Source organism: Struthio camelus, chromosome 6 (genome assembly GCF_040807025.1).
Source record: "Struthio camelus isolate bStrCam1 chromosome 6, bStrCam1.hap1, whole genome shotgun sequence".
In the NCBI taxonomy this organism is placed as follows: Eukaryota; Metazoa; Chordata; class Aves; order Struthioniformes; family Struthionidae; genus Struthio; species Struthio camelus.
In genome coordinates, this window is record NC_090947.1 from 28,029,940 (window position 1) to 28,051,326 (window position 21,387).

The 21,387-nt window shown below is 59.7% G+C and overlaps 2 protein-coding genes across 12 annotated transcripts; one reads left to right on the plus strand and one right to left on the minus strand.

Annotated features, from left to right (window-relative positions):
- Positions 1-240: 240 nt before the first annotated feature.
- ANKZF1 (ankyrin repeat and zinc finger peptidyl tRNA hydrolase 1) lies at positions 241-8,225 on the minus strand. Of its 8 annotated transcripts, none has more exons than XM_068948854.1 (16): positions 8,151-8,225; positions 7,248-7,385; positions 6,783-6,892; positions 6,481-6,583; positions 5,902-6,086; positions 5,352-5,467; positions 4,885-5,038; positions 4,436-4,658; positions 4,146-4,247; positions 3,781-3,954; positions 3,579-3,668; positions 2,676-2,937; positions 2,098-2,209; positions 1,781-1,948; positions 1,574-1,644; positions 241-837 (listed from the first exon to the last, which is right to left on the minus strand). In XM_068948854.1, exons 2-16 carry the CDS (start codon positions 7,372-7,374, stop codon positions 717-719), a joined length of 2,118 nt encoding a protein of 705 aa, XP_068804955.1. In that variant the 5' UTR covers positions 7,375-7,385; positions 8,151-8,225; the 3' UTR covers positions 241-716. The 8 variants fall into 8 exon arrangements, with proteins under 8 accessions (XP_068804955.1, XP_068804957.1, XP_068804956.1 ...); XM_068948856.1 differs by having other exon boundaries at positions 8,161-8,205; XM_068948855.1 differs by having other exon boundaries at positions 8,142-8,200.
- A 142-nt stretch (positions 8,226-8,367) lies between these two features.
- ATG9A (autophagy related 9A) lies at positions 8,368-20,208 on the plus strand. Of its 4 annotated transcripts, none has more exons than XM_068948859.1 (14): positions 8,368-8,523; positions 9,022-9,065; positions 9,623-9,687; positions 9,991-10,152; positions 10,257-10,398; positions 11,395-12,143; positions 12,546-12,699; positions 12,995-13,174; positions 14,030-14,275; positions 14,578-14,798; positions 15,400-15,520; positions 15,736-15,958; positions 16,086-16,228; positions 16,335-20,208. In XM_068948859.1, exons 1-14 carry the CDS (start codon positions 8,421-8,423, stop codon positions 16,338-16,340), a joined length of 2,559 nt encoding a protein of 852 aa, XP_068804960.1. In that variant the 5' UTR covers positions 8,368-8,420; the 3' UTR covers positions 16,341-20,208. The 4 variants fall into 4 exon arrangements, with proteins under 4 accessions (XP_068804960.1, XP_068804961.1, XP_068804962.1 ...); XM_068948860.1 differs by having other exon boundaries at positions 15,403-15,520; XM_068948861.1 differs by having other exon boundaries at positions 8,378-8,523; positions 9,022-9,266; positions 9,616-9,687.
- The last annotated feature ends 1,179 nt before the right edge of the window (positions 20,209-21,387 follow it).

The window sequence follows — 21,387 nt, forward strand, 5'->3', positions numbered from 1 at the left end:
TATGGAGATGGTGGGGGGGCTGGTGAAGGGCAGGGGGCAGCAAGCTATCCTTGGTGCATGGGGAAGGAATATGCACCCCAACACAGACATTTGTCCTCCTCCGGGGCCAGGCCAGGGTCTGCACTAAGAGAAAGGAGCCCATGTTCAGTCTGTTCTGCATGTGCCCCCCACAACTCATCCCAAATGGTGCCAGTGCTCATGCTGAGTCCCCCTAATACCCGTGCACACAGCAGGCTGGGCCTAGAGGGTCCAGGCACCTCTTTATTGACAATGCAGGCAGAGGAGGTAGTTGCCAACACAATAGGGCTGAGATGCCAATGACACCCAGGAGAGGGGAGGGAAAAGCCTTGCCTTGAGAATGCCCTTGGGCATGGCTGCAGGCAGCTCAGGGATGCAGGATGCGGATGCATCAGGATCTGTCCCAGCACCACAGGCAGCAGCCAGCAAAGTACCAGGGAAAAGGACAGCCACCAGGACCCCCCATATAGAGCCAGGCTGGGCCATGGGCATGAGCCCCATAGGGGCTCCCGGCTCTAATATCTCCAAAGCTCTGTGGCTGCCCAGAGCATTGCCGCAGTTGCCCTAGAGAGTGACGTGGCCAGCTCAGCCCCTCCACGCACCAGCACTTCAGGGCTCTCCGTCCCCCTGCCACGCAGCCAGTGCTCAGCTCTGTCTCCACTACGTTCGTCCTTGGCAGGCAGCAACAGTCCCCAGCCCTACGTGTGGCTGGCCCGGGCTCGGCGGTGGGTTTGCAGACAGGCCGTGGAGCAGAAGGAGAAGTCAAGGTAGTGGAAGGGGATCCGGCCCAGCAGGGACTCCCCACAATGCCAGCAGCGGCTAAACAAAAGAGCAGAGGTGGCCATGAGTGAAGGGGATGCTTGCAAGCAGGGTACAGGAGCAGAGATAGGATACGTTCAGTGCCTAGGCTGAGGGCTGTGACAAGGGACAACAGCAGCACAAGGGGGCTGGGGCTCCTCTGATCAAACAGGGAAGATGCATCCAGGCACAGGGCCACCCAGCAGCCCTGCTGCCTGCAGCCTGGCCAGGGCACACTCCCTGGAGGTGATGTGGTGTGAGAGCCTGGTGCGAGACACCTTGAAGCAGGCTACATATGGGAGAACAGGCCTCATAGGAATTGTCAAGCCCCCGTCCAGAACAGCGTGCAGGGCTGACTGCCCACAAGGCTGTGGGGTGGCACAGAGAAGGGACAAGGGGTGTGAGTCAGAGGTGGTGGCATTGGAGTGGCTGGGGGGTTGGGTTGCCATAGCCCTGGCCTCAAGGGGATGGAGTTGCCCTTTGCAAAATATTCCTGGGGTAAAGTGCAGAAAGGGGGACAGCATTGGAACAAGCAACTGCTAGAAAGGGAGCAGCTGGGAATAGGCTTAGGCTGGATATGAGAAGAAAGGCAGGGAATGGCCATGCCAGTGTGGGGGAGTTGGTGTCTGCCATGACGACTGTGACGTGTTGTGCTCAGCGAGGAACAGCCTCAGGTTAAGAGGAGTACTCTTGGCTAAGACCAACAGCAGTCAACCTCCCTGTCACCCCACGACAGCCGTACTATGCAGGCTGTTACCTGATGTTAGCAAGAGTTGTGCCGGTGTCCTGCAGCTGTGCAGCCAGCCTCCGCTCAGCAGCCAGGGCCCTCTGGGGAGCAGAGACAGGTCAGTGCCTCCAGCCCTGCGTGGCCCCAGGAGTGCCAGGGCCTGTGGTGCCAGAGCCCGCAGCACCTGTGCTGCCCCAGCTGGACTGTATGTACTCCCTTCTCTGTGCAAGGCCTCACCTTCTCCCTGTCAGACAGGGCAGCAAACCGCTGCTTCTCCTCCTGCTCCTGCTCCCAGCGCTGCCGCTCCTCCCGCTGCACCTGCTCCCGCTGCTTCCGCTGGGCTTTCTGTGCCCGCTTCTTCTCCAGCTTCTTGGCCTCCATCTCTGGCGTCAAGGGCCCGGGAACCTGGGGGCAGCAAGGGCAGTCAGCATCTCCCGCTGAGCTGGGACAAAGATGTGAGCGGGCAGGCTCAGGATGCTGGGGTATAGCTGAGGGGGGCTCAGCTCAGGGGTCCCCCAGCCCATGGGCAGCAAGCACATAGGGCAAGCACTCACCTTGGCACGGCTGTAGTCATACTTATCCGGATGGTCCACCACGAACTTGCGGAAGGCGTTGCGGGTCGGTTTGTCAGCGGAGACGCAGTAGGGGGGCTGCTCCTGCCTGTCTCTGCAGGCCAAAGCAGACCAGCTTAGCCCCGCAGTCTTGCTGCCTGTGCCTTGCTGAGCTGCGAGCCTGGGGACCCCCCCACCCCCAAGATGTCCAACAGGGACAGGAGACCGGGCCGGGATACTGCAGCCAAGGATGGGAAAGTCACATATCCCTGCACCAGCAGCCCCCAAATCCTCCCCTTTTTGCATTTCAAATGCCTTGCAAAGGGCAGTCTCATCCCAGCCCTCCGAACTGCCTCCCCAACAAATCCGGCAGCGCTTCAGGGCATGGCCCACCTAACAAGCCCAGAAGTCCTGGCTGGGAGAGACCCACCCTCACTGTCCCAGGACAAGGCTGGCACAAGTCTCCCATGGCCAGGGCAGGAGGGTTGCTGGGGCGGGCAAGGGGAGCACCAGGGCACTGTAGGGCAGCCTCCTACGGTGGGGGCTGTGCTTGCCAGCCCCTAGAGGCCCTGCCATCGTACCTGAGCGCTGGGTCAGCTCCTGCCTCCAGTAACAGGTACACAGCCTCGGCCTTCCCTGCACATGCTGCCACATGCAACAGGGTGCAGCCACGCTCATCCACAGGCTGGTTGAGCAGGGAGCAGAGCACAGCCTCCTTCTCACCCTCGCTGTCCCCTGGTGAGGTCCCGTTGTCTAGCACACCCAGGAGGTGCCGCAGGGTCCCCACATCCCCTGTCTTGCAGGCTGTGAACAGGGCATCGCGGAGCTGGGTCTGGGTGTCTCCTAAGAGGGAAGGACGCAGACGGGAGCCTGATGCCACGGGGCCCTTTGACTCCCTGGGCAGAGCAATACTCTGGTCTGACCAGCAAACCTACACAGTGCAGTTAAAGCATTGTTCTGCCAGCTGGATTTGGGCAGCGTCTCCAGTGCCTTCAGAGTCTGTCCTGTCCAGGTGCTCGTAGCATCCCTGGGCACTGCTGACAGCAGCCAGGCCCTCTCCTCCTGGGACAAGATCTGCTCCAAACCCACACGTGCACCAGGCTTAGCTGGGTTCTGCCTGCCCCACGGAGCAGGTGCCAGGGGATTGGACCTGGTGGCCGTGGGGACCCTCCCCTCTCCCACAGCTCCCATGGCAAGGAGCAGGCCAGCTGCAGACTTATGGCATCCCAGCGCTGCTCTCACAGCACAGAGAGCACTGCTGCTCTCTGCTCCCATCCATCCAGGTGGAAACACTCTAGGGCTCAGTCATTGCTCTGCACTTTACTCTCTGCATATCGCTTGCTTTAAAGCACATGGCTGCCCTACAGCCGTGCCAGCGCCCAGCTGCTCTGGGCACCTGCCTGAAAACTTGCTCTTCACCCCGAAGCAAAGCTTCCTGACAAACAGACCGGCACCTCTCTGGCCCAGCTCCTGGCCTCACTTACCTCCATTGCTCCAGGAAAGGGGCTCAGCCCCAGCCTCCCGCTGTGGCTCTGTCGACAGCTCCAGGCTTCCTATCTCCTCAGCACAGGACCCTGCACAAGGAGCATGCAGTGAAGAAAAGGGCCGCAGCCCAAGCTGCAACTCCAAGCATGCCAGCCCCTTCCCGCCTTCCTACACAGCCCCAGGCCTGTTCTTCCCCCTCACCTTTCTCCACCTTCTTGTCCCTCTTCCTCCTCCTCTTGCGGTTCCGCTTGGGAATCACTTCAAACTCCCGGAGGTCCAAGGTCCCCAGTGTAACCTCCACAGTCTCTAGCTTTCCTGCCAGGCTCTCCTCTTCCTCTTCCTCCTCTGGGGCTGAGCGGGGTGACAGGGCAGGGCCTGGGGCCCCACACAGAGCACGGATCGTTTGGGGCTCTCTGCCAAGCACACCCCACCCAACATGGGGCCACTTTCTGCAGAGCCTCCTCTGCAGTGCCAGGCCTTGTAGCAGGGCTGCCAGCCAGGCCCCAGGCCGTGACACCAGTCCCTCCAGCTCTCAGCACCATGTCTCCCTCCATGGCTCAACTCACCAGTCATGTCTTCCCGCACAACATCCATTTCTGCTGCCCGTCGCCCCTTCTGCAAACCCTTCTGGGGGGACCTAGTGATCTCTTCCAGCGGCGTGTCCTTCCCTGGGCAACAGGGGTGCTCCCGTCATTGCCTGGTGACAGGGAGTGCTCCATGTCTCCAGGGATGTAGGGCAGGAGGTTGCCACCTCCGCTGCATGGTGCGGCATGCCTTAATGCACATGGGGTTATGTGCAAGGACCACGTCACCCCATCTGCTCTGACCCACAAGCAACAGGGCTGGGCCGGCTCACCGTACACCTGCAGGCTGGCCAGCACAGCGTGGACTCGCAGCACCTCCCGCAGGGTGGCCCTGCGGGTGCTGAGTGGGATGTGGCAGACACGGGGGTCACCCTGGGTGAGAGGAGGGTTCCTGCCGCCAAAGAGCAGCGTCCGGTTGTGGCGAGGGGCCCGGAGGAAGATGCGCCGAGCTTCCCGTAAGTGGTGCGCCCAGCCTGCCAGCAGGTCCTGGATATCCTGGGGAGGAAGGAGTGAGCACCGTGGGGTCCTGAACCGCACAGCGTGGGCAGAGACAACTCTAAAGCAGGAACCGTTTCAGGACAGAGCAGCCCCAACTGGATCCTGGCCTCCCTCTGGAGCTCACACCCCACGTGTGACTTCCAACAGCAGCTCAGTACCACCCCACAGAGCCGGCCATGACCACGTCCCCCTGCCAAGGGCCCAGTGCTGACCTCATCCTCACCCTTAGCAGCGCGGCCTCATTGTAACGCCGCAGCGAGGCTCCGGCTGACCTGGGTGCTGCAGCTGGGGTTTGGGCATCCCGTAGGCTCTGGGACGTGCCCCGCCGGGCTCGCACTGTGTAGCGGTGGAAGGTCTTGTGCTCCTGCAACTGGGGGCTGTGGAGAGTGGCAGGCATGAGCAATGAGGCCCCACGCGCAAAGGGGAGGAGAACTGATGCTTCCCAGGACCCTGGAAGAGGTGTTGCCCCTGCCAGTGCCCCATAAGCGCTTCTCTTGCAGTAAGACTGAACACAGCCAACTCTCAAGCAAAGACCCAGAGCTGCTGGTGCCCAGGGTACGTGTAAGCGCTGCGATGGAAAAATGGGAGTTGGGGGTGGGGTAGCCATCATCAATGAAGGGCCTATCCAACACCCAGCCGCACTTGTTCCTGCCCAGAAGGGTGACCCCAGGTCTGCTCCCCCATACTCACCCCTGGAAGACAGCTCCTGCGAAGTGTCCACCACCCATCATCAGCACAACCCAGCACGTGCTTGCACTGAGGCTCTGGAGCGATGCCACCAGCTCCGCTGGCTCCTCACTGCCACCCTGAGACACAGACCCTGCTGCTAGTACCTGTGGGATCACCTTACTACCTCTTGCTGTCCTGTGCGACATGGGCCAGCCCCTCTACTGGCACAGGGACAAGGGCTGCTACAGATAAAAGGGAGCAGGGTTCACCCTGTCCTACCCATACTACTGGGCTGTGCTGGGGGTCTCAGCTACTGCTTCAGCCCTGGTTTGAGCAGGGCTTTGCTCTTACAAAGGTCTGTCCAATTACAGGGAAAGACGGGAGGTTGGTCTTGCTGCTGGGAGTATCCCAGAGTCAAAAACAGATGATCAGAGAGCCTGGGGCTCTGATCTGGCACCAGAGGCCACCCTCCCCTTCCAGGGACATGGGGAACTCCCAGGCAGATGTCTACACCCCAGGGTCATCCCTCTTCTCTGGGGTCCCTCTCCCAGCAGGCTGAGTTGCGACTTGCCTTCCCAGTGCCCAGCACGCAGCGGTAAGCAGAGATGAGCTGGCCCTTTCCGTTCCTGAAAAGCACCTTGTGGGAGCGGAGGACCTGGGAGGTCTCAGCACTATTGCTGACAGGGGGCAGTGACTGTGACTCACTGCTTGAATCGGAGCTCTCCAGATCAGACCCTGAGATGCTGGAAACATCGCCTGCAAGGAAGAGGAAGTGGGGCAGTGGAGCCGGGCAGAGATCAATCCACAGCTGTCCCCAACTTTGCAGATAGCTCCAAGGGCTGACTCGGAGCCCCAGAAACGTCCTGTCCAACACCTTACACCGTCACAAGGGGGCTGTAGGCTGGGGAGAGATCCGTCTGGGGCTATAGATCCCAAGTACAGACAGACAGGGGCTCAGTGGAACGTACCTCCCTCCCAACAAGTCAAAAGGTTCAAGGCCCAGGAGCAGAGCCAGGACCCCCAGGAGACTCTATCAGGGCAGAACAAAAGGACCCTAAACAAGCAGGGACAGCTGGAGGCTCACGTCCCCAGCTTGGGCTGGACAGCCCGGTGGCCTCTGGGCCCTGCTGGGGGCAGCGCCATCGCTCACCTGCGCAGGTCTTCTCTTCAAACCCCTCTGCTGGCAGTGCTGGGCGCCCCAGGAGCCGCTGCTTCAAGTTGAAGCGGTGCCAATCGAGACGGTAATGCTCAGTCTGGGGAAGAAAGAGGGTGAGGGGGGTCCAGCAGGGTACACAGGCCCTTAGGCAGGGATGCAGGCAATGGGGCGCCAAAGAGCAGCCAGCACTGTGCTGCGTAGCCGTGGGGCCGAGTCTCCGCAGCAGGACCCTGCAAGCTGTGCCAGAACTGCTCAGCGCTGCCACTGCTGATGCTGGCAGCTCGGCCTCGGCTCACCTGCTCCTCCCGGCTGTCAAACGCCTGCGCACAGGTCAAGCAGTACATCCGCTCGGGCACCTCAGGGACCCCGTGGGCTCTCTCCTCACCACCAGCAGCTGCGCGTTTCTCTAGAAGAAGAAGTAAGAGCTGAGCCACAGGCAGCTATTCATGCAGCACCACTGCAAGGGCTGAACAAGGAGCAGGGACTGCTGGGTCTTCTCTTGGCCACACACAATCCTGGGCACCCAAATAACACTACGGCAGTAGGAGGAATTTCAGAGACCTTGGAGGGACAACTATAGGTCCACACAAAACACGTTTAACCATTCACCCTGCAGCTCTCACAGCACCAAGCTCCAAGTAGGCACCCAAGCTGTATTGCAGAGTACGAAATCCTCTTCTCGTGGTCTGGGGCAGAGAGATATGAGCTTGGCCCAATAACCCCCTCATGCTACTTCTCTGCTCCCCTGGAGCTAAACCCACCATGGTTTACAGGCCTCGGGTCTGTGACCGATGCATCCACCGAAAACCCAGTGACAAGGGACAGCCCATACACGAAGGCGGGGTCCTGGGCAGCCTCGAAAATGGATCTGTTCTCTGGGGCAGGCATTGCTGCTGCTCCTGATCAGAGGGGATAGCGCTGAGGGTGAGCAACAGCCCTGTCTCCAGGACGCTTCCCAGCTGGAGGAGGGCATGGGAGGGGGGTGCAGAGGGCACAGAGGACAAGGACAAGGGAATTTCCAAACCCAGAAGCACCAGCAAGGCTGGGACCCCAAAGCCTTCTTCAGCCTCTTCCCCCCCGGGGGATCCCAACAACTCCAACAGGTGGTGCCCCCCAAAAGGAATCCTGTGCCCTCCCCCACAGTGGCCAGTGTTTCCCTCCTCAGGACCCTGGTTTGACCTCCCGGGATCCCCCTCTGCCTCTGGCGATCCTTGTTCTCCCACAGCCAGTGCTCACCACCACAGAGCGTCCCTGCCCCATGGCACCTCCCCACCACAGGGTATCCCTGCTCCATGGCACCCCCATCCCTCTCCCCCTGTGGCCGTTCACGCCCTGGCGGGAATGTCTCTCTGGGAATCCCCCAAAGGGAAATTATTCCCTCCGGGATCCACCCCCTGGATGTCCCCCCAGGCTCTTACCCGCTCTCCGGGATCCCCCCTCCCCGCAGCTCCTAAGCCCTTTTTTCCCCTGGGGATTCTTCCCGTGGCCATTACTCCTCACCCGGCGTCCCTCTCCCCCCCGGGTCCCTCTCCCCCGCGGCCGGTCCCTCCGGGTCCCTCCCCCCCGGGTCCCTCTCCCCCCGGGTCCCTCTCCCCCCGGACCTCTCTCCCCCCGGGTCCCTCCCCCCCCCGCGGCCGGTCCCCCCGGTAACCGGCCTCGCGCACCGCCACGCACGCGCCGCCCCCTGCCCGCTGTCCACCCCGGCGGCCCCGCCCCGGAAGCGCCCCTCAGCTGCCTTACGCCACATCCGGCCCTCCGACGGGAAGCCGCTAGGCTCAGCCCAGCCTCCGGGCCGCCTGCCTTCCGATTGGCCGTCGCCGGCCCCGCCCCGCGGCTTCGATTGGGCAGCGCGGCCGCCAGTCGCGGGGCGGGCGGGGCCGGGGCCGGGGCCGGGCCGGAGCGGGGGGCCGGGGCGGCGGCGCGGGGGCCCCGCCATGGCCCACTTCGAGACGCAGTACCAGCGCCTGGAGAGCTCCTCCACCGAGTCCCCCCCCGGCGGCGGGGACCTGCTCGTCCACGTCCCCGAGGGCGCCAAGTGTGAGCGGCGGCGCTGGGACCGGCACCGGGCGTTGGGGCCTGTGACGGGGCCTGGGCACCGGGGGGCGAGGCGGGGGCGAGGCCGCGGCCTGAGAGCGGCAGAGGCTCTGGGCCCCGGGAAGGGGCCGGCAGAGGGACTAGGGACCGGGGGGCGGGGACTGAGAGCGGCGGAGGGCTGGGGGCCGGCCGGCCGGCGGGGCGGGCTCTCCCGGGGAGCTTGAGGCTGGGCAGCTCGGGGGACCTGGGGGCTTTGAGGTGAAGGGGGAGGACCCGGGCTGGCCCTGGGGGCTGGGGATCAGCGGGGCAACCAAGGGCCAAGGGGGGGTCTGGGAGTTGGAAGAGAGAGCCTGGGGGGAGCCAGGGATGGGGGGTTTGTGGGGCTGGGTCGGGTGCCCGGGAGGGAGACCCGGAGAGGGGGGAAGAGGGGGTTGTGTGTGTTGCGGGAGGTAGGTCAGGTGCGCCAGAGGCACTCTCACCCTGCGTTTCTCCTTCCTTCAGCTCCATGGCATCATATAGAGAACCTGGACCTTTTCTTCTCTCGTATATCCTTCCACAACATGCACACTGTGTTGAGAGGGCATGCGCTCCCCCTGCCTTGTGCTGTGCTCCCCATGCTGGCAGAGGTGCTTGGTTTGGCATAACTGGGGGTCCAGGCAGCATCTGCTCCTTTGCTTAGGACACTTCGTGCTTCCAGAAAGGCTGGGGAAAGGTGGAGCCCCTGTGCTTATGGGATGCAGTGGCTAGTAAGTGCAATTTTGCCTGTCTCTGTATTGCCCTGTGCCTGAGATCTTTCCCTGCTGCCTGCCCGCCCATCCCTTGTGCAGCCTGAGGGCAGGCTGAGTTTCTGTTCTCTTCCTGGGCCAAATCTACTTCTGGGGGAAGAAGGGGGTTTGGGTCAAGCCGGGTCCTCTTATTCCAGCTGTGCTATACCTGGAAGGAGTGTGTTTCCCTTCAGCGGAGTACCAGCTTGCTGGTGAATAGAGATGGGAGGGGGTTTCCATCGCTGGTAGCGGATGGTGGTGGGACGGGAGGTCTTTCAGGTCACCCTTTGTCAGAGGGGAAAGCTTTCCAGTCTGTTCTCCTTGACTGTAGCGCTCACGTCTATAATCTGCATCAGAAGAATGGCTTCACCTGCATGCTCATCGGGGAGATCTTTGAGCTTATGTAAGTGCAGGCTCTTGTGCCTTGTAGGCTGTTGAGGCTGTGACGGGAAGCTGGGGAATGGCTGTGGGAGTGTCACGAGCCATTCCAGACAGGTGGGCAGGAGGGTGTCCTTCTCAGATGTCCTGTCCACCTTTCATTAGGGTTGTCCATGCCCAAACCCATATGCCACTTTGAGGAGGTGGTGCTATGAGCTTTCCTGGCACCATGGCTGTGGGGCTGCCTGACTTGCAGCTCTTGTCTGCCATGCCTCTGGGCGGGAGGTGGATGAGGTGACTCCTTCATGGCTGCTCCCTGTCTTTGCAGGCAGTTCATCTTTGTGGTGGCGTTCACCACCTTTCTTATCAGCTGCGTCGATTATGACATTCTCTTTGCCAACAAAGCAGTAAATCACAGCCAGCACCCAAGTGAGCCTATTAAGGTGACGCTGCCAGATGCCTTCCTGCCTCCACATGTCTGCAGTGCAAGGTAGGAGCAGCTGAGGGCACGTTAGTCACTGCTCTTGCTTTCTCAGGTACTAAGGGCTCCTGTCCAGGGCTTGACTCCAGCCATCTTCCTCTTCTTGCCTGCAGAATCCAGGCAAACAGCTTCCTCATCTGCATCCTGGTGATAGCTGGGGTTTTCTGGATCCACCGACTCATCAAATTTATCTATAACATTTGCTGCTACTGGGAAATTCACTCCTTCTACATCAACGCCCTCAGAATCCCCATGGTAAGTAGCTGGGCTGAGGGCCCTATGCAGGGATGCAGAGGAAAACAAGAGGTCCTTGCTGTGCAGTGAGAAGCAGTTCACCTCCACCCCCCTCTGGAGCCAGCTTCTTCACGAGTCTTGTGCCAAGTGCTCTTCCTTCTCCTCCAGCTCTTCCCAGGGTTACATAACCGTGTTGATCTCCTTTCAGCTTTTCCAGCAGCCAACTTGCTGCACGTTAACTCTTCTCTGCCTAGCCTGTCAATGTGTGTGCTGGCATGTGCATCTGCCATCTGCCACCCAATATGTTTATTTTTATCTGTGATGGCCTTTTCTGTGATGCGTTTCAACAGCAAAGGCATAAGCAAGGGTATTCTCATACCTCCTGGGAGGCGAGTAGAATCGTCTTCTGTCTTTATTGATGAAGAAACTGAGGCATAGAGCTACTTAGTTGGTGAAGAGCATGCTGGAGATCTGTGCCAGAGATGGGATTTGAGGCTTACACCTACAACCTGCTGCTAGATCTTCTCCTCTGTGTGAGGACGTCAGAGGGTGTGTGTGCTTCCTTTTAGGAGAGGCTGTTGAGAAAGATGGGCTGAACCAAAAGGCTTGGTTTGTCCCCAGCTTTGCCGCAGGCTGCTTCTGGGACAATGGTCAAGTCCCTTTCCCTGTCCCTACTTCCCTTCCGACTCCAAGCATTAGGTATGCTTTCCAGCTTCCCAGCTCTGAGAGGAAAGGAGAGCTCACGTGAACCTGGGGCTGTATTCGTGCCTCCAAGATAGCTGGTGTGTGAGTGGGTGGGAAACAGTCATCTGCACTAGTCCAGGGGTAGAGGGCACCGGGGCAAGGTATGGGGTTTGCCTGCCACAGGCTGAAGCAATGTGGAAAGGTGCCTTGTGTTGCGTGTGCTTCACTGGTACCCCAGGAGGGTGTGCTGGGACCCGCTGTTAGAGCAGGGTGCAGCCCGACCTCTGTCCCCAGACACAACCTGCCTCTAACCTTGCTGCTTCCCCCTTCCAGTCCAACCTGCCCTACTACACCTGGCAGGAGGTGCAGGCCCGCATCGTGCAGATCCAGAAGGAGCACCAGATCTGCATCCACAAGAAAGAGCTGACGGAGCTGGACATCTACCACCGTATTCTCCGCTTCAAGAACTACATGGTGGCCATGGTGAACAAGTCTCTGCTGCCCATCCGCTTCCGGCTGCCCTTACTGGGAGACACCGTCTTCTACACTCGTGGGCTCAAGTACAACTTTGAGCTCATCTTCTTCTGGGGACCCGGCTCCCTCTTTGAGAATGAGTGGAGCCTGAAGGCAGAGTACAAGCGGGCTGGGAACCGCCTGGAGCTAGCTGAGAAGCTCAGCACTCGCATCCTCTGGATTGGCATTGCCAACTTCCTCCTTTGCCCTCTCATCCTCATCTGGCAGATCCTCTATGCCTTCTTCAGCTACACAGAGATCCTGAAGCGGGAGCCGGGCAGCCTGGGTGCCCGCTGCTGGTCTCTCTATGGCCGCTGTTACCTCCGTCACTTCAATGAGCTGGACCACGAACTGCACTCGCGCCTCAGCAAGGGCTACAAGCCAGCTTCCAAGTATATGAACTGCTTCATCTCCCCGCTCCTCACCATTGTGGCCAAGAACGTGGCCTTCTTTGCTGGCTCCATCCTGGCTGTGCTTATCGCTCTCACCATCTATGATGAGGACGTGCTGGCGGTCGAGCATGTGCTGACCACAGTCACCCTGCTTGGGGTGGGCATCACTGTGTGCAGGTGAGGTGGGCCTGTGCTGGGCAGGACTGGCTGCTCCCAGAAACTTTGTGAGGAACAGCGAGGATGATGCTTCCTGTGTGGATGTGCTCTTAGGTTGCAAGCAGATGTGAGTCTGCTCTAGGGGAATGGCGCAGCTGGGGAAAGGCAGAATGGGGCAGGCAGGAGAAGCAGGCACTAGCGAACTTGGTGTAGTGTCTGCAGTGATGTCTTCAGGAACAGTACGAGGGACTTTGCTGGAGCTATACAGCAGGCGCCCTGGGCTATGCTGGCAGGAGGCTTTGGGTTGGGAGTGAAGTCTGCAGGTGGAGTTGTGGATGGGGACTCTTCGATCTGCTCTCCCAGGATGAGATCTCCCTTAAACTGAAGTGCGATGCTGTGACTTTTCCCTGTCCTATCACGCAGGTCCTTCATTCCTGACCAGCACCTGGTGTTTTGCCCAGAGCAGCTGCTACGGGTCATCCTGGCGCACATCCACTACATGCCTGACCACTGGCAGGGCAATGCTCACCGCTATGAGACCCGGGACGAGTTTGCCCAGCTTTTCCAGTACAAAGCGGTGAGCCTGGCTTGCAAGAGACTGAAACAAAAACTAATTCCTGTCCCTACAGGAGGGAGAAGCTGCTAGAGAGCTAGGCAGCTCCAGAGCAGACAGAGGGAGCTTTCTTGGAGATGACCTTCCCCAGCAGATGGGCTGGAGCTGTGGGCTGGCTCCAGGACTGCGGGTTTGTTGGGGAGGCAGCAGGATGGGACGTGAAGTTGAAGGGGAGCTGAGCTTTGCTCTGGGACCAGTTGTATTGGGGCAGTTTCTGGCATCCTCAAGCTTCCTCTGAGCCCTGTATTTCCATGCCCAGGTCTTCATCCTGGAGGAACTCCTGAGTCCCATCATTACGCCCCTGATCCTTATCATCTGTCTCCGACCCAAGTCTTTGGACATCGTTGACTTCTTCCGCAACTTCACCGTGGAGGTGGTGGGTGTGGGTGACACCTGCTCCTTTGCCCAAATGGATGTGCGCCAGCACGGCCACCCAGCGGTAGGTCCCATGCGCAACGGGATAGCAGTGTGGGCTCCACACCAGCATTCCTGATCCCTTAGGCACAGGAGAAGCTGTAATTCACCACTCCTGGGTGACTGCAGCCAACAGCCTGTGACTGCCTCTGTGCTGGGTCTCTGGGATTGCCAGCACAGGTCACCCGGCTGTGACTGTTAACCTGATATTTTGTAAACGGGGCTCTGTCACTTCTTAGTATTTAACATTCGTGCCTGTCTTCACAGACAAGAGCCTTGTGCCCTTTTCCCTCAGGAGAAAGGAGTGGGTATATTTGGACATCTTCAAAAGTGTGACCACTGACCAAAAGCTTGGCTGCTTTTGGCCAGGAGGGAAGCAGGACTGGGGAGATGGGATGTGTTTTCCATTGTATGAAAGCTGCTGTAAAGTGAAAGAGGATCCGTCTGTTTCCTGTGCCTGGGAATTTACATTAGTCATCAGAAAAGGCTCCCTAGTGACTGGGCCATGAACTGGGAAGGGATGGGCTCACTGTGGCAGGAAGCTTTTAAGAACAGTTATTTATTGGCTGTAGTTGCTTCTGCTGTGGGCTCGAGAGTTCAAGACAAGACTTTCAACTCTGATTTTTGTGCTAGCCCCCATCTCTTTATCCCCTTTGCAGGGGGAGGTGGACAGCACTGTGCTTTACGGCTGCTGCTTTCCTAGGCTGCAAGGGCTGAACGAGGACAGGGCATTTGCTCTAGGGCCTGCCTTCTGCCTAGAGCTATGGCCCAGCTTTTGCTGGCTGCTGTGGCTTTTGCCCAGGCTGGTCCTTCAGGATTCCCGGGCCTGGCAGGAGCTTAAAGTAAGTCCTGGCCCTCACTACCTCTCTGTGTTCTGCAGTGGATGTCAGCAGGAAAGACGGAGGCCTCCATTTACCAGCAGGCCGAGGATGGCAAGACGGAGCTGTCCCTCATGCACTTTGCCATCACCAACCCCAAGTGGCAGCCTCCCCGCGAGAGCACGGCCTTCATCGGCTTCCTGAAGGAGCGGGTGCACCGGGACAGCAGCGTGGCACTGGCCCAGCAGGCTGTGCTCCCCGAAAACGCTCTCTTCAGCTCCATCCAGTCTCTGCAGTCGGAGTCAGAGGTGCCCAGGCCAGAGGGGATGAGTGGTGTTCTTGGGGGGCTTGCTGAGTGCCGACAAACTCTGGGACAACTAGGCCCTCTGGGCAAATTTTCCCCTTGTCTGGGCTGTATCTGGGAATGCAAATGTGATAGCGCTAGCTGGAACTGCCTTCTGGGTTTCTAGTGAGGGCCCCTGCCTTCTGGGGCCCTGTGAGGTGGGAAGGGCTGGAGAGAGGTGCGGTGCCACAGTTCCGTGTTGCTGATATGGAGGTCAGGCCTTCAAGTCTGCACAGAGCAGTGACTCTCTCCTTTTCAACTCTGCAGCCTCACAGCCTGATTGCCAACGTGATAGCGGGCTCCTCAGCACTGGGCTTTCACGTGGGCCGCGATGGACAGGCCTCCCGCCATCTCTCTGAAGTGGCCTCAGCCCTACGTTCCTTCTCCCCGCTCCAGTCTGCCCAGCAGCCCCCCAGCGGCTTCCAGCCAGGGGGAAGGGATGGAGAGGGAGCCCAGCCTCGGGGTGCGAGTGCCATGACAGTCTCTGGGTAAGGACGTGGCAGCCTTGGCTGCCAGCTGCAGGCTCGGGAGGAGCAGCTGGAGACCTTGCAAGTCCCAAATTTCTTTGCTGGATGCCTCACTGCTGTGCTCTTGTCCTAAGTATGCAGTGGCTGTCTGGCATTTGTCTCTGCAGCCTGGGACAGGAAGGGACACGTCTACAAGCAGAGCTAGGCCCAGGTGCTTACGCCGGCCCCAAAGGGCAGTGTGGGGCTCTGGTGCTCTCCTGCAGTTACCACAGCGGTGAGAAACCCGTGGCAGGGAAGAGACTGCTCTGAGCATCCCTTCCCAGGGACGAGTGGCATGTCCGTGTAGGGCCTGTCCTGGCCCTGAACGCCACCTGCTCTGGACTTGAGAGGCTCTGGAGTGAGCTCTAATGCCCTGGCACAGGGCCACAGTGCGATGGGATACTGGGGGTGGGGCAGTGCCACAGCTGGGCTGATCACCCATCTGGGGAGAGGATGCAGAGGGCCTGTCCCTCCCCGCTCATGAGAGGGTGTCTGCAAGCCTGACATTAGAGCAGAGAGAGGCTGGGCTGAGCGCAGTGTAGGGGGCCACCCAGGCAGCAAACATCTCCTGTGTGTCCCATAGCAGTGCCGATGCAAGGACTGTGAGCTCAGGGAGCAGCGCCTGGGAGGGTCAGCTGCAGAGCATGATCCTGTCAGAGTATGCCTCCACCGAGATGAGTCTCCACGCGCTCTACATGCATGAGGTGAGCAGCCTGGAGCTGGGCTGGCCCAGCTGGAGTTGGGGCATGGGCCCAGGGCAGGCGGGACAGGGCTGGTGTAGCTGGAGCCTGGGGTGGCTGGGGAGCTCTGAGTGACTAGAAGGGGAGCTGAGAGCAGTATATATGCACTGCTGGGGAGAGGGTACTTTGAGGAGTCGGGGCTCTCTCCACGTTGCTGACCTCGTGTCTCGGCCCTGCAGTTGCACAAACAGCAAACCCAGCTGGAGCCTGAGCGTCACACTTGGCACCGTCGAGAGAGCGACGAGAGTGGGGAGAGTGCCCATGAAGAGCTGGAAGCTCAGCGGGGTGCCCCTGTCCCCATCCCTCGCTCTGCCAGCTACCCCTTCTCCTCGCCGCGGCAGCCTGCTGAGGAGACGGCCGCGCTGCAAACTGGCTTCCAGCGGCGATACGGTGGCATCACAGGTATGGGAGCCAGGGTGGAGGTCTGAGCTCTGGGCCAGAGCCCTGGACTGGCTTGGGCAGCCTCTCCCTGCCACTGAAGCCTGGCAATCCTGTGTGTGGCTGATCTTCCTCCTTACCCATCCTGCAGACCCAGGCACAGTGCACAGAGCCCCATCACACTTCTCCCGCCTCCCACTGGGAGGCTGGGCTGAGGACGGGCAGTCAGCGAGACACCCAGAGCCTGTGCCGGAGGAGAGCTCAGAAGATGAGCTTCCACCACAGATCCACAAGGTATGGGCAAAAGCTGTGGCTGAGAGGGGCAGCATGAACTCTGGCTGGCAGGCTGGGTGGTGGCAGCTGGTCCCAGTAGGTGCCACATCCCCTCTCTATCTTGCAGGTGTAGCCTTATAGACTGGGGATCTCGTGGGGGTTGCAGACTGGGAGCCGCCTGGGCAGCAGGATGTGGCATCAGCCTGATTCTTCTCCCGTCCCAAGGGGACAGGGTGGTCCTGGGCTTCATTTTATTGCCATCAATTGCCGAAGAGACAAAACTGCCAGGTCAGCGGCTTTGTGGTGGCGCCTTGTGTCCAGCCGTGTGTCAAGTCAACGCCACTCTGACTCTTGTGGGGTGAATGCGTGTGTGAGTACATACGTGTGTCTGTGTTCACATCTGTGTCGTCTGTGTCGGAGGATCGCTGCAGAGCCTACGAAAGCTGACGTGATGGGACTGGCAGTGAGGAGCTGTGGACTGGCTCGGAGGTGGCAGTAGCAGCTGCCAGTCAAAGGGATGTGAGAAGGCACCAGCTCCAGACGTCCATCCAGGGCTGAGACCTGCCTCCAAAATGAGGACAGGGAGCTGGTGTCCTCTGGGGATGGCCGCCCGTGGCGGGAGATGTCGAGGGGGAGCTAGCTCAGTCTGTGGCAGTGCTGGCACGATGACTGCCCTACCTGCAGCCTTGGGGAGGTGCCCAGCACTGCGTTGCCCTTCCCAGGGAGGACCAACTTCATGCTCCTCAATCCGCAGCAGGATGGCAGTGGGGCAGTCCCCCCACTACGTGCACACACGCGCTGCCCCAGCTCCCTGCTTAGAGATGGGACCCCACTGCTGCTGGTGTGGGTAGGATGGCACTCACTGGGATCCGGGGATGCTGCAGCTCTTCCCCAGCTCCTATAACAGCTGCCCAGTCCCTTGCATGCAAGGAAGAAGGGGCTGTGGGGGTGGGAGACTTTTGTCCCTGATATCTCTCCCAGCTGGCAGCCTCTGTGCCATATCTCTGAGCGAGGACAATGTGCCCCTGGCCGGTGCCCGTGGGACGTGGGCTGCTAGCGGGGCCCCCTTGCAATGCCAAAGAGACCATGGAGTGGTCCTGCCTGGCTTCTCCTGGGGGCACACGTGGCCTGGGCAGAGCCCACCCTGACGGTCTTGTGCTGTGTGTATTGAATTGACTCCCTTCCCCCAGATGTTATAAAAGCCTCTTCCCTATGCCTGACCTGTCTGATACATGGGATCTGTCTTCCTGATGTGGCCGTTTCTGTGGTATTGGGGCTTTCCTCCTGCCCAAAGCCTTCAGTGTGTCTTACATCTCACCCAGGGGCTCTCAGCTCCTTCCTTCGCTCCTGAGAGAATCCTTTTGCTTGCAACGTTGCGTTGGCTGCTGCAGAGCCCGCGTCCTAAAGCAGATGGCTGATTTCTCGGGGGCGCAAGAGGAGGTGCCTTAAACGCAGAGGGGAGAGACAAACCGTAGCCCAGCCCCATGGTAGAGGGGAGAGTAGGGAGCCTGGTTGTGCAGCGTAACCTCAGACAGGACCTTCCCAAGATCACCCTAGTTTCCCTTGCCCCTCTTCCAGTGGCAGCTCGTGAGCATGTACATCTCGGTTAACCCCTGCCAGGCATTGCTTTTGCCCTCCTTCACTCCTCTTTCCCCTGGTAGGGACTGCTTGCTTTTACCATGCCCTCTGTGAGCAGCAGGCAAGCCCTCCTCTCCCATCCCTGGAGTCCAGGGCCACCTTTCTTCCCCTGGCAGGATTATTGCCCTGTGCCCTTTGAGCCTGGGCTGGGCACACGCCTGATGAGCCAGCTGCTCTTTGCGCTGGGACAGACACGCCTGGTAGGAGGGACGCAAGTGTGGAGGCATGTGGCGTTGTGCCCAAGGATTCCTCAGTTGTTTACTAACATAAAGGGGACCATAAAAGAGCAAGGGCTCCAGGTGTAGCATGACTCCAAGTAATAAGTATTTTATTACTCACTCTTAGATTGCAGTCTCAGCCTAATTCGCTCTAGCCAGGCCCTACATGTTATGCTATGTGCGCTTCAGGTTTGCGAGCGCGTTGCTGTCTTACAAGTTCTGATCCCTTGATGCCCTGTCTGTCGCGGAGGAATCCCGATGCGGGCGTCCCCTTCTCACTGGGCGCGGGTCCTGCAGTCAGGCCAGCTGCCTGGCGCAGGGTCCACACTGCATAAGCTGGCGCTAATCTTTTATAGCGTTCCCCTGTTGTTCTCCTCCAGTAACAGCAGTTTAACCCAATGCAAGCCTAATGGCCTTTCGTCCAATCATGTTCCCTTGCAGTTTTCTTCTTTATGACTTCTTATCGCTATTCCCACATAGTTCTACCAGAGTTGAGAGTTTCTGCAGTGTCATTTCATTCCTTATTACTGTTGCCACATAGTGCCACTGTTTCCAGTAGTGCCCAGGGACAGGACAAGAGGCAACAGGCACAAACTGAAATACAGCAAGTAACTTTTTTTACTGTGAGGGTGACTGAGCACTGGAACATGTTGCCCAGAGAAGTTGTGGAGTTTCCGTCCTTGGAGACAGTCAAAAACCATCTGGCCAGGATCCTGAGTAACCTGCTATAGGTGACCCTGAGCAGGGGGGTTGGGCTAGATGATCTCCAGAGGTCCCATCCAACCTCAACCGTTTGTGCGATTCTGCAGTTCTGTAGTGTGGGGCTTCAGGCTCTAGACAGCCCGAGTGACTGCCAGCTGGTGGGACGCGCCAGTGTGTCCTGCTGCAGTAAGGGCTGTGCTCTCCATGAGGCCCACCTTGCCTGCAGGCTTGTGCCAAGGGGTCAAGCAGGGCTGGCTCTGGCCCTGGTGTCTGTGGCCCTCCTGCCTGCAGCGCAGGCAGCCTGTGTTTGCTCTTACACCCTGTGAGACCCAGCTGTGGCCATAGGAGCAAGAGGGCCAGGAGCACCGATCATTCAGTAATCACTGCCCTGCCTGGCCTTTGATGTCCTTCCCCCAGCCTGGGGAGCATAGAGGGGGTGTTTGTGCAGGCACAGGCTCTTTTGGGTGATGGGCTCCCTGTTGCAAAGGGAAGGGATAGACCAAAGCTGTGGCTGGTCTGGGCCTGTAAGAGACCAAAATGAGTATACTAAGGCAAAGCCCTAGATGGGGATCAGCTCCTTACAGCTGGGATCAGTACTCCTGGGGTCTCTCTCTGGCTTGCCCTGTGACCTGGGGATAAATCATGTGGCTGGGCTCAGCCAGAGGGTAAGAGGTTCGTGGGCCTGGGTACCACACTGGGGTGCCAGTTTCTCTAGCTGTGGGTATGCTCTCTGCACGGCTGCTGGGGGCAGCCCCTGCCTCCCATGGAGGATCAGCTGTAAAAACCCCCACAGCAGCTCCAGCTTGGGGCTGTTGTGGCATGATGGGTTCAACAAGGAAACTGAGGGCGAGTCTCCAATGCACCCAAGCTTTCCAGCTGCTTCCCTTGCCACCTGGGTTCCCTCGCTGCACACAGGGCAATGCTCCCTGCCCCAGGGCAACTCTTTGAGCCTGCAGCACCTGTTTAGCAGCTCTTGATGAAAAACGCACATCGGCCAGCTGGGTTTTTACAGACTCAGAAGCACCTTCTGGCTGCACTCTGTATGAAGGGCAAGCCTGTGGGTGTCCTCTGTGTCAGCAGGCTTGGCCCTGGGGGTGTGGGGTGCTTGGTCTGGGCTTCCTAGCATAGTCACTGCTGATTCTTAAGCAGGGCCAGCTGAGCTGGTGAAGGCTGGCTGCATCCTGGGGCAAGTGGGAAGTCTGGGCCTTTCCCTGGGGATAATGGGGGAGGGAGAGGCCTGACAGGAGCAGGCAGGAGTCCTTGCCGCATGTTGTGCTTGTGTTGTCACTGTCCCATGTGCATGGCGAGCCACTCTTCCTCATCCCTTCCCAGGGCGTGCGAGTGTGCAGGTGCACGGCAGGGATCCCCGAGGAGTGCTGATGGCGGTCCCGTGCCCTCACTGTACAGCTGTATAGCCATGTAATAAAGATGGGGCATCGTCCACACCGGCGTCCGAGTCTCTGTTCTCCCTGAAGCGTGGTGCAGCCTGCCTGTCTCTGGCCACAGAGCAGGGGGCGATAATGTGGGACCAAGGATGCTGCAGAAGGCAGTGCCCAGGATGGACTCTGTCCCTGAACGTGTGCCGGGGCGGGGGCGGCTGCAAGCTGACTGGGCTGGTGTGGAGCCAGCTGGGAGCATGGGAGGAGCAGGGCCTCCCGGAAGGTCCCAAGCCCCTTCCCTGCTCTGGCCACATGCTGGAGGCTGCAGCGTGCACGGACAAGGGAACGGCTGGAGCTCAGAGCTCAGCTGGAAGGGGCAGGCCCGCAGGCTGCACACTGCTCCCTTACTTCTGAGTGCCAGGGACAGCCTGATCCACTGCTTGTGTCCCAGGAAGCCAGGGGACATGGAGAGCAGGCGGCAGGGATACGGTGCCTAGCCCCCACAGCCATGTCTGGGGAAGGGAGCATCAGCAGGGGCTGGGTGGGGAGCAGCTCCTGGGAGTGATACATCCTACGTTATCTTCCTGGTTGGACCGTGCCTGGTGAACAGCCCCTGTTGTAAAGTAGGCGGGCTCCTGTCAACAGGAGCATGCAGGGAACCCCAGCAGCATCTTTCCCCTCTCAGACAAGGGGTCTTCCTACAAATTCTGGGCTTCGCTGTGGGGTAACAAGCTCTTTCCAGAGCAGAGAATGGCCTGAGTGAGCCCACTGCACCTGGGGGGCTGCCAGGTTTGTCTCGTGGCCCATATTGCTGGTACTCCTGCTGCCGCAAAGGGCTCTGCGCCTCGGCACAGGGGAGAGCAGCCCCGGTGCCCTGCCACCGTGCTGAGGCGGCAGGACGGCTTCAAAGGAAAACAATTCCGCTTTGCTAAAGCAGCAGCACAACAGGCTGCTTTGTCACTCACATGCAAGGGGCAAAGGGGGGCCTTGGATGGGACAACTGGGATCCTGCACCCTTGGGTGAAGCCCTGTACTGCTCGTGGCCTGTCAGAGGGTAACATCTAGCTGTAGATTTGAGGGGGGCTGAGAGATGGGGCGGATGTGCTCATCTTGCAGGGGGGTGTGGGGCCTGGGTTTCAGACCTAACGCTTGGCTTTGCTGTAGCCTACGTGTCCAAGCAGCCCCTGGGGCCTCGGCTCCCTGCTTGTCCCCAGGAGCCTTCCCAGGGCACAGAGCGTCGGGC

What these genes read in the sequence shown, in the direction of transcription:
- ANKZF1 (XM_068948851.1), bottom strand. Translation starts at nt 7,374, where the DNA reads ATGCCTGCCCCAGAGAACAGATCCATTTTCGAGGCTGCCCAGGACCCC. An exon ending in GGACAAGAAGGTGGAGAAAG is followed by an intron (nt 3,669 to 3,780) that starts GTGAGGGGGAAG and finishes CTCCTTGTGCAG; the next exon opens with GGTCCTGTGCTGAGGAGATA. An exon ending in GGAGCTGACCCAGCGCTCAG is followed by an intron (nt 2,210 to 2,675) that starts GTACGATGGCAG and finishes TTTGGCCTGCAG; the next exon opens with AGACAGGCAGGAGCAGCCCC.
- ATG9A (XM_068948861.1), top strand. Translation starts at nt 9,103, where the DNA reads ATGCGCTCCCCCTGCCTTGTGCTGTGCTCCCCATGCTGGCAGAGGTGC. An exon ending in AGTGCCATGACAGTCTCTGG is followed by an intron (nt 14,799 to 15,399) that starts GTAAGGACGTGG and finishes TGTGTCCCATAG; the next exon opens with CAGTGCCGATGCAAGGACTG. An exon ending in GCGATACGGTGGCATCACAG is followed by an intron (nt 15,959 to 16,085) that starts GTATGGGAGCCA and finishes CCCATCCTGCAG; the next exon opens with ACCCAGGCACAGTGCACAGA.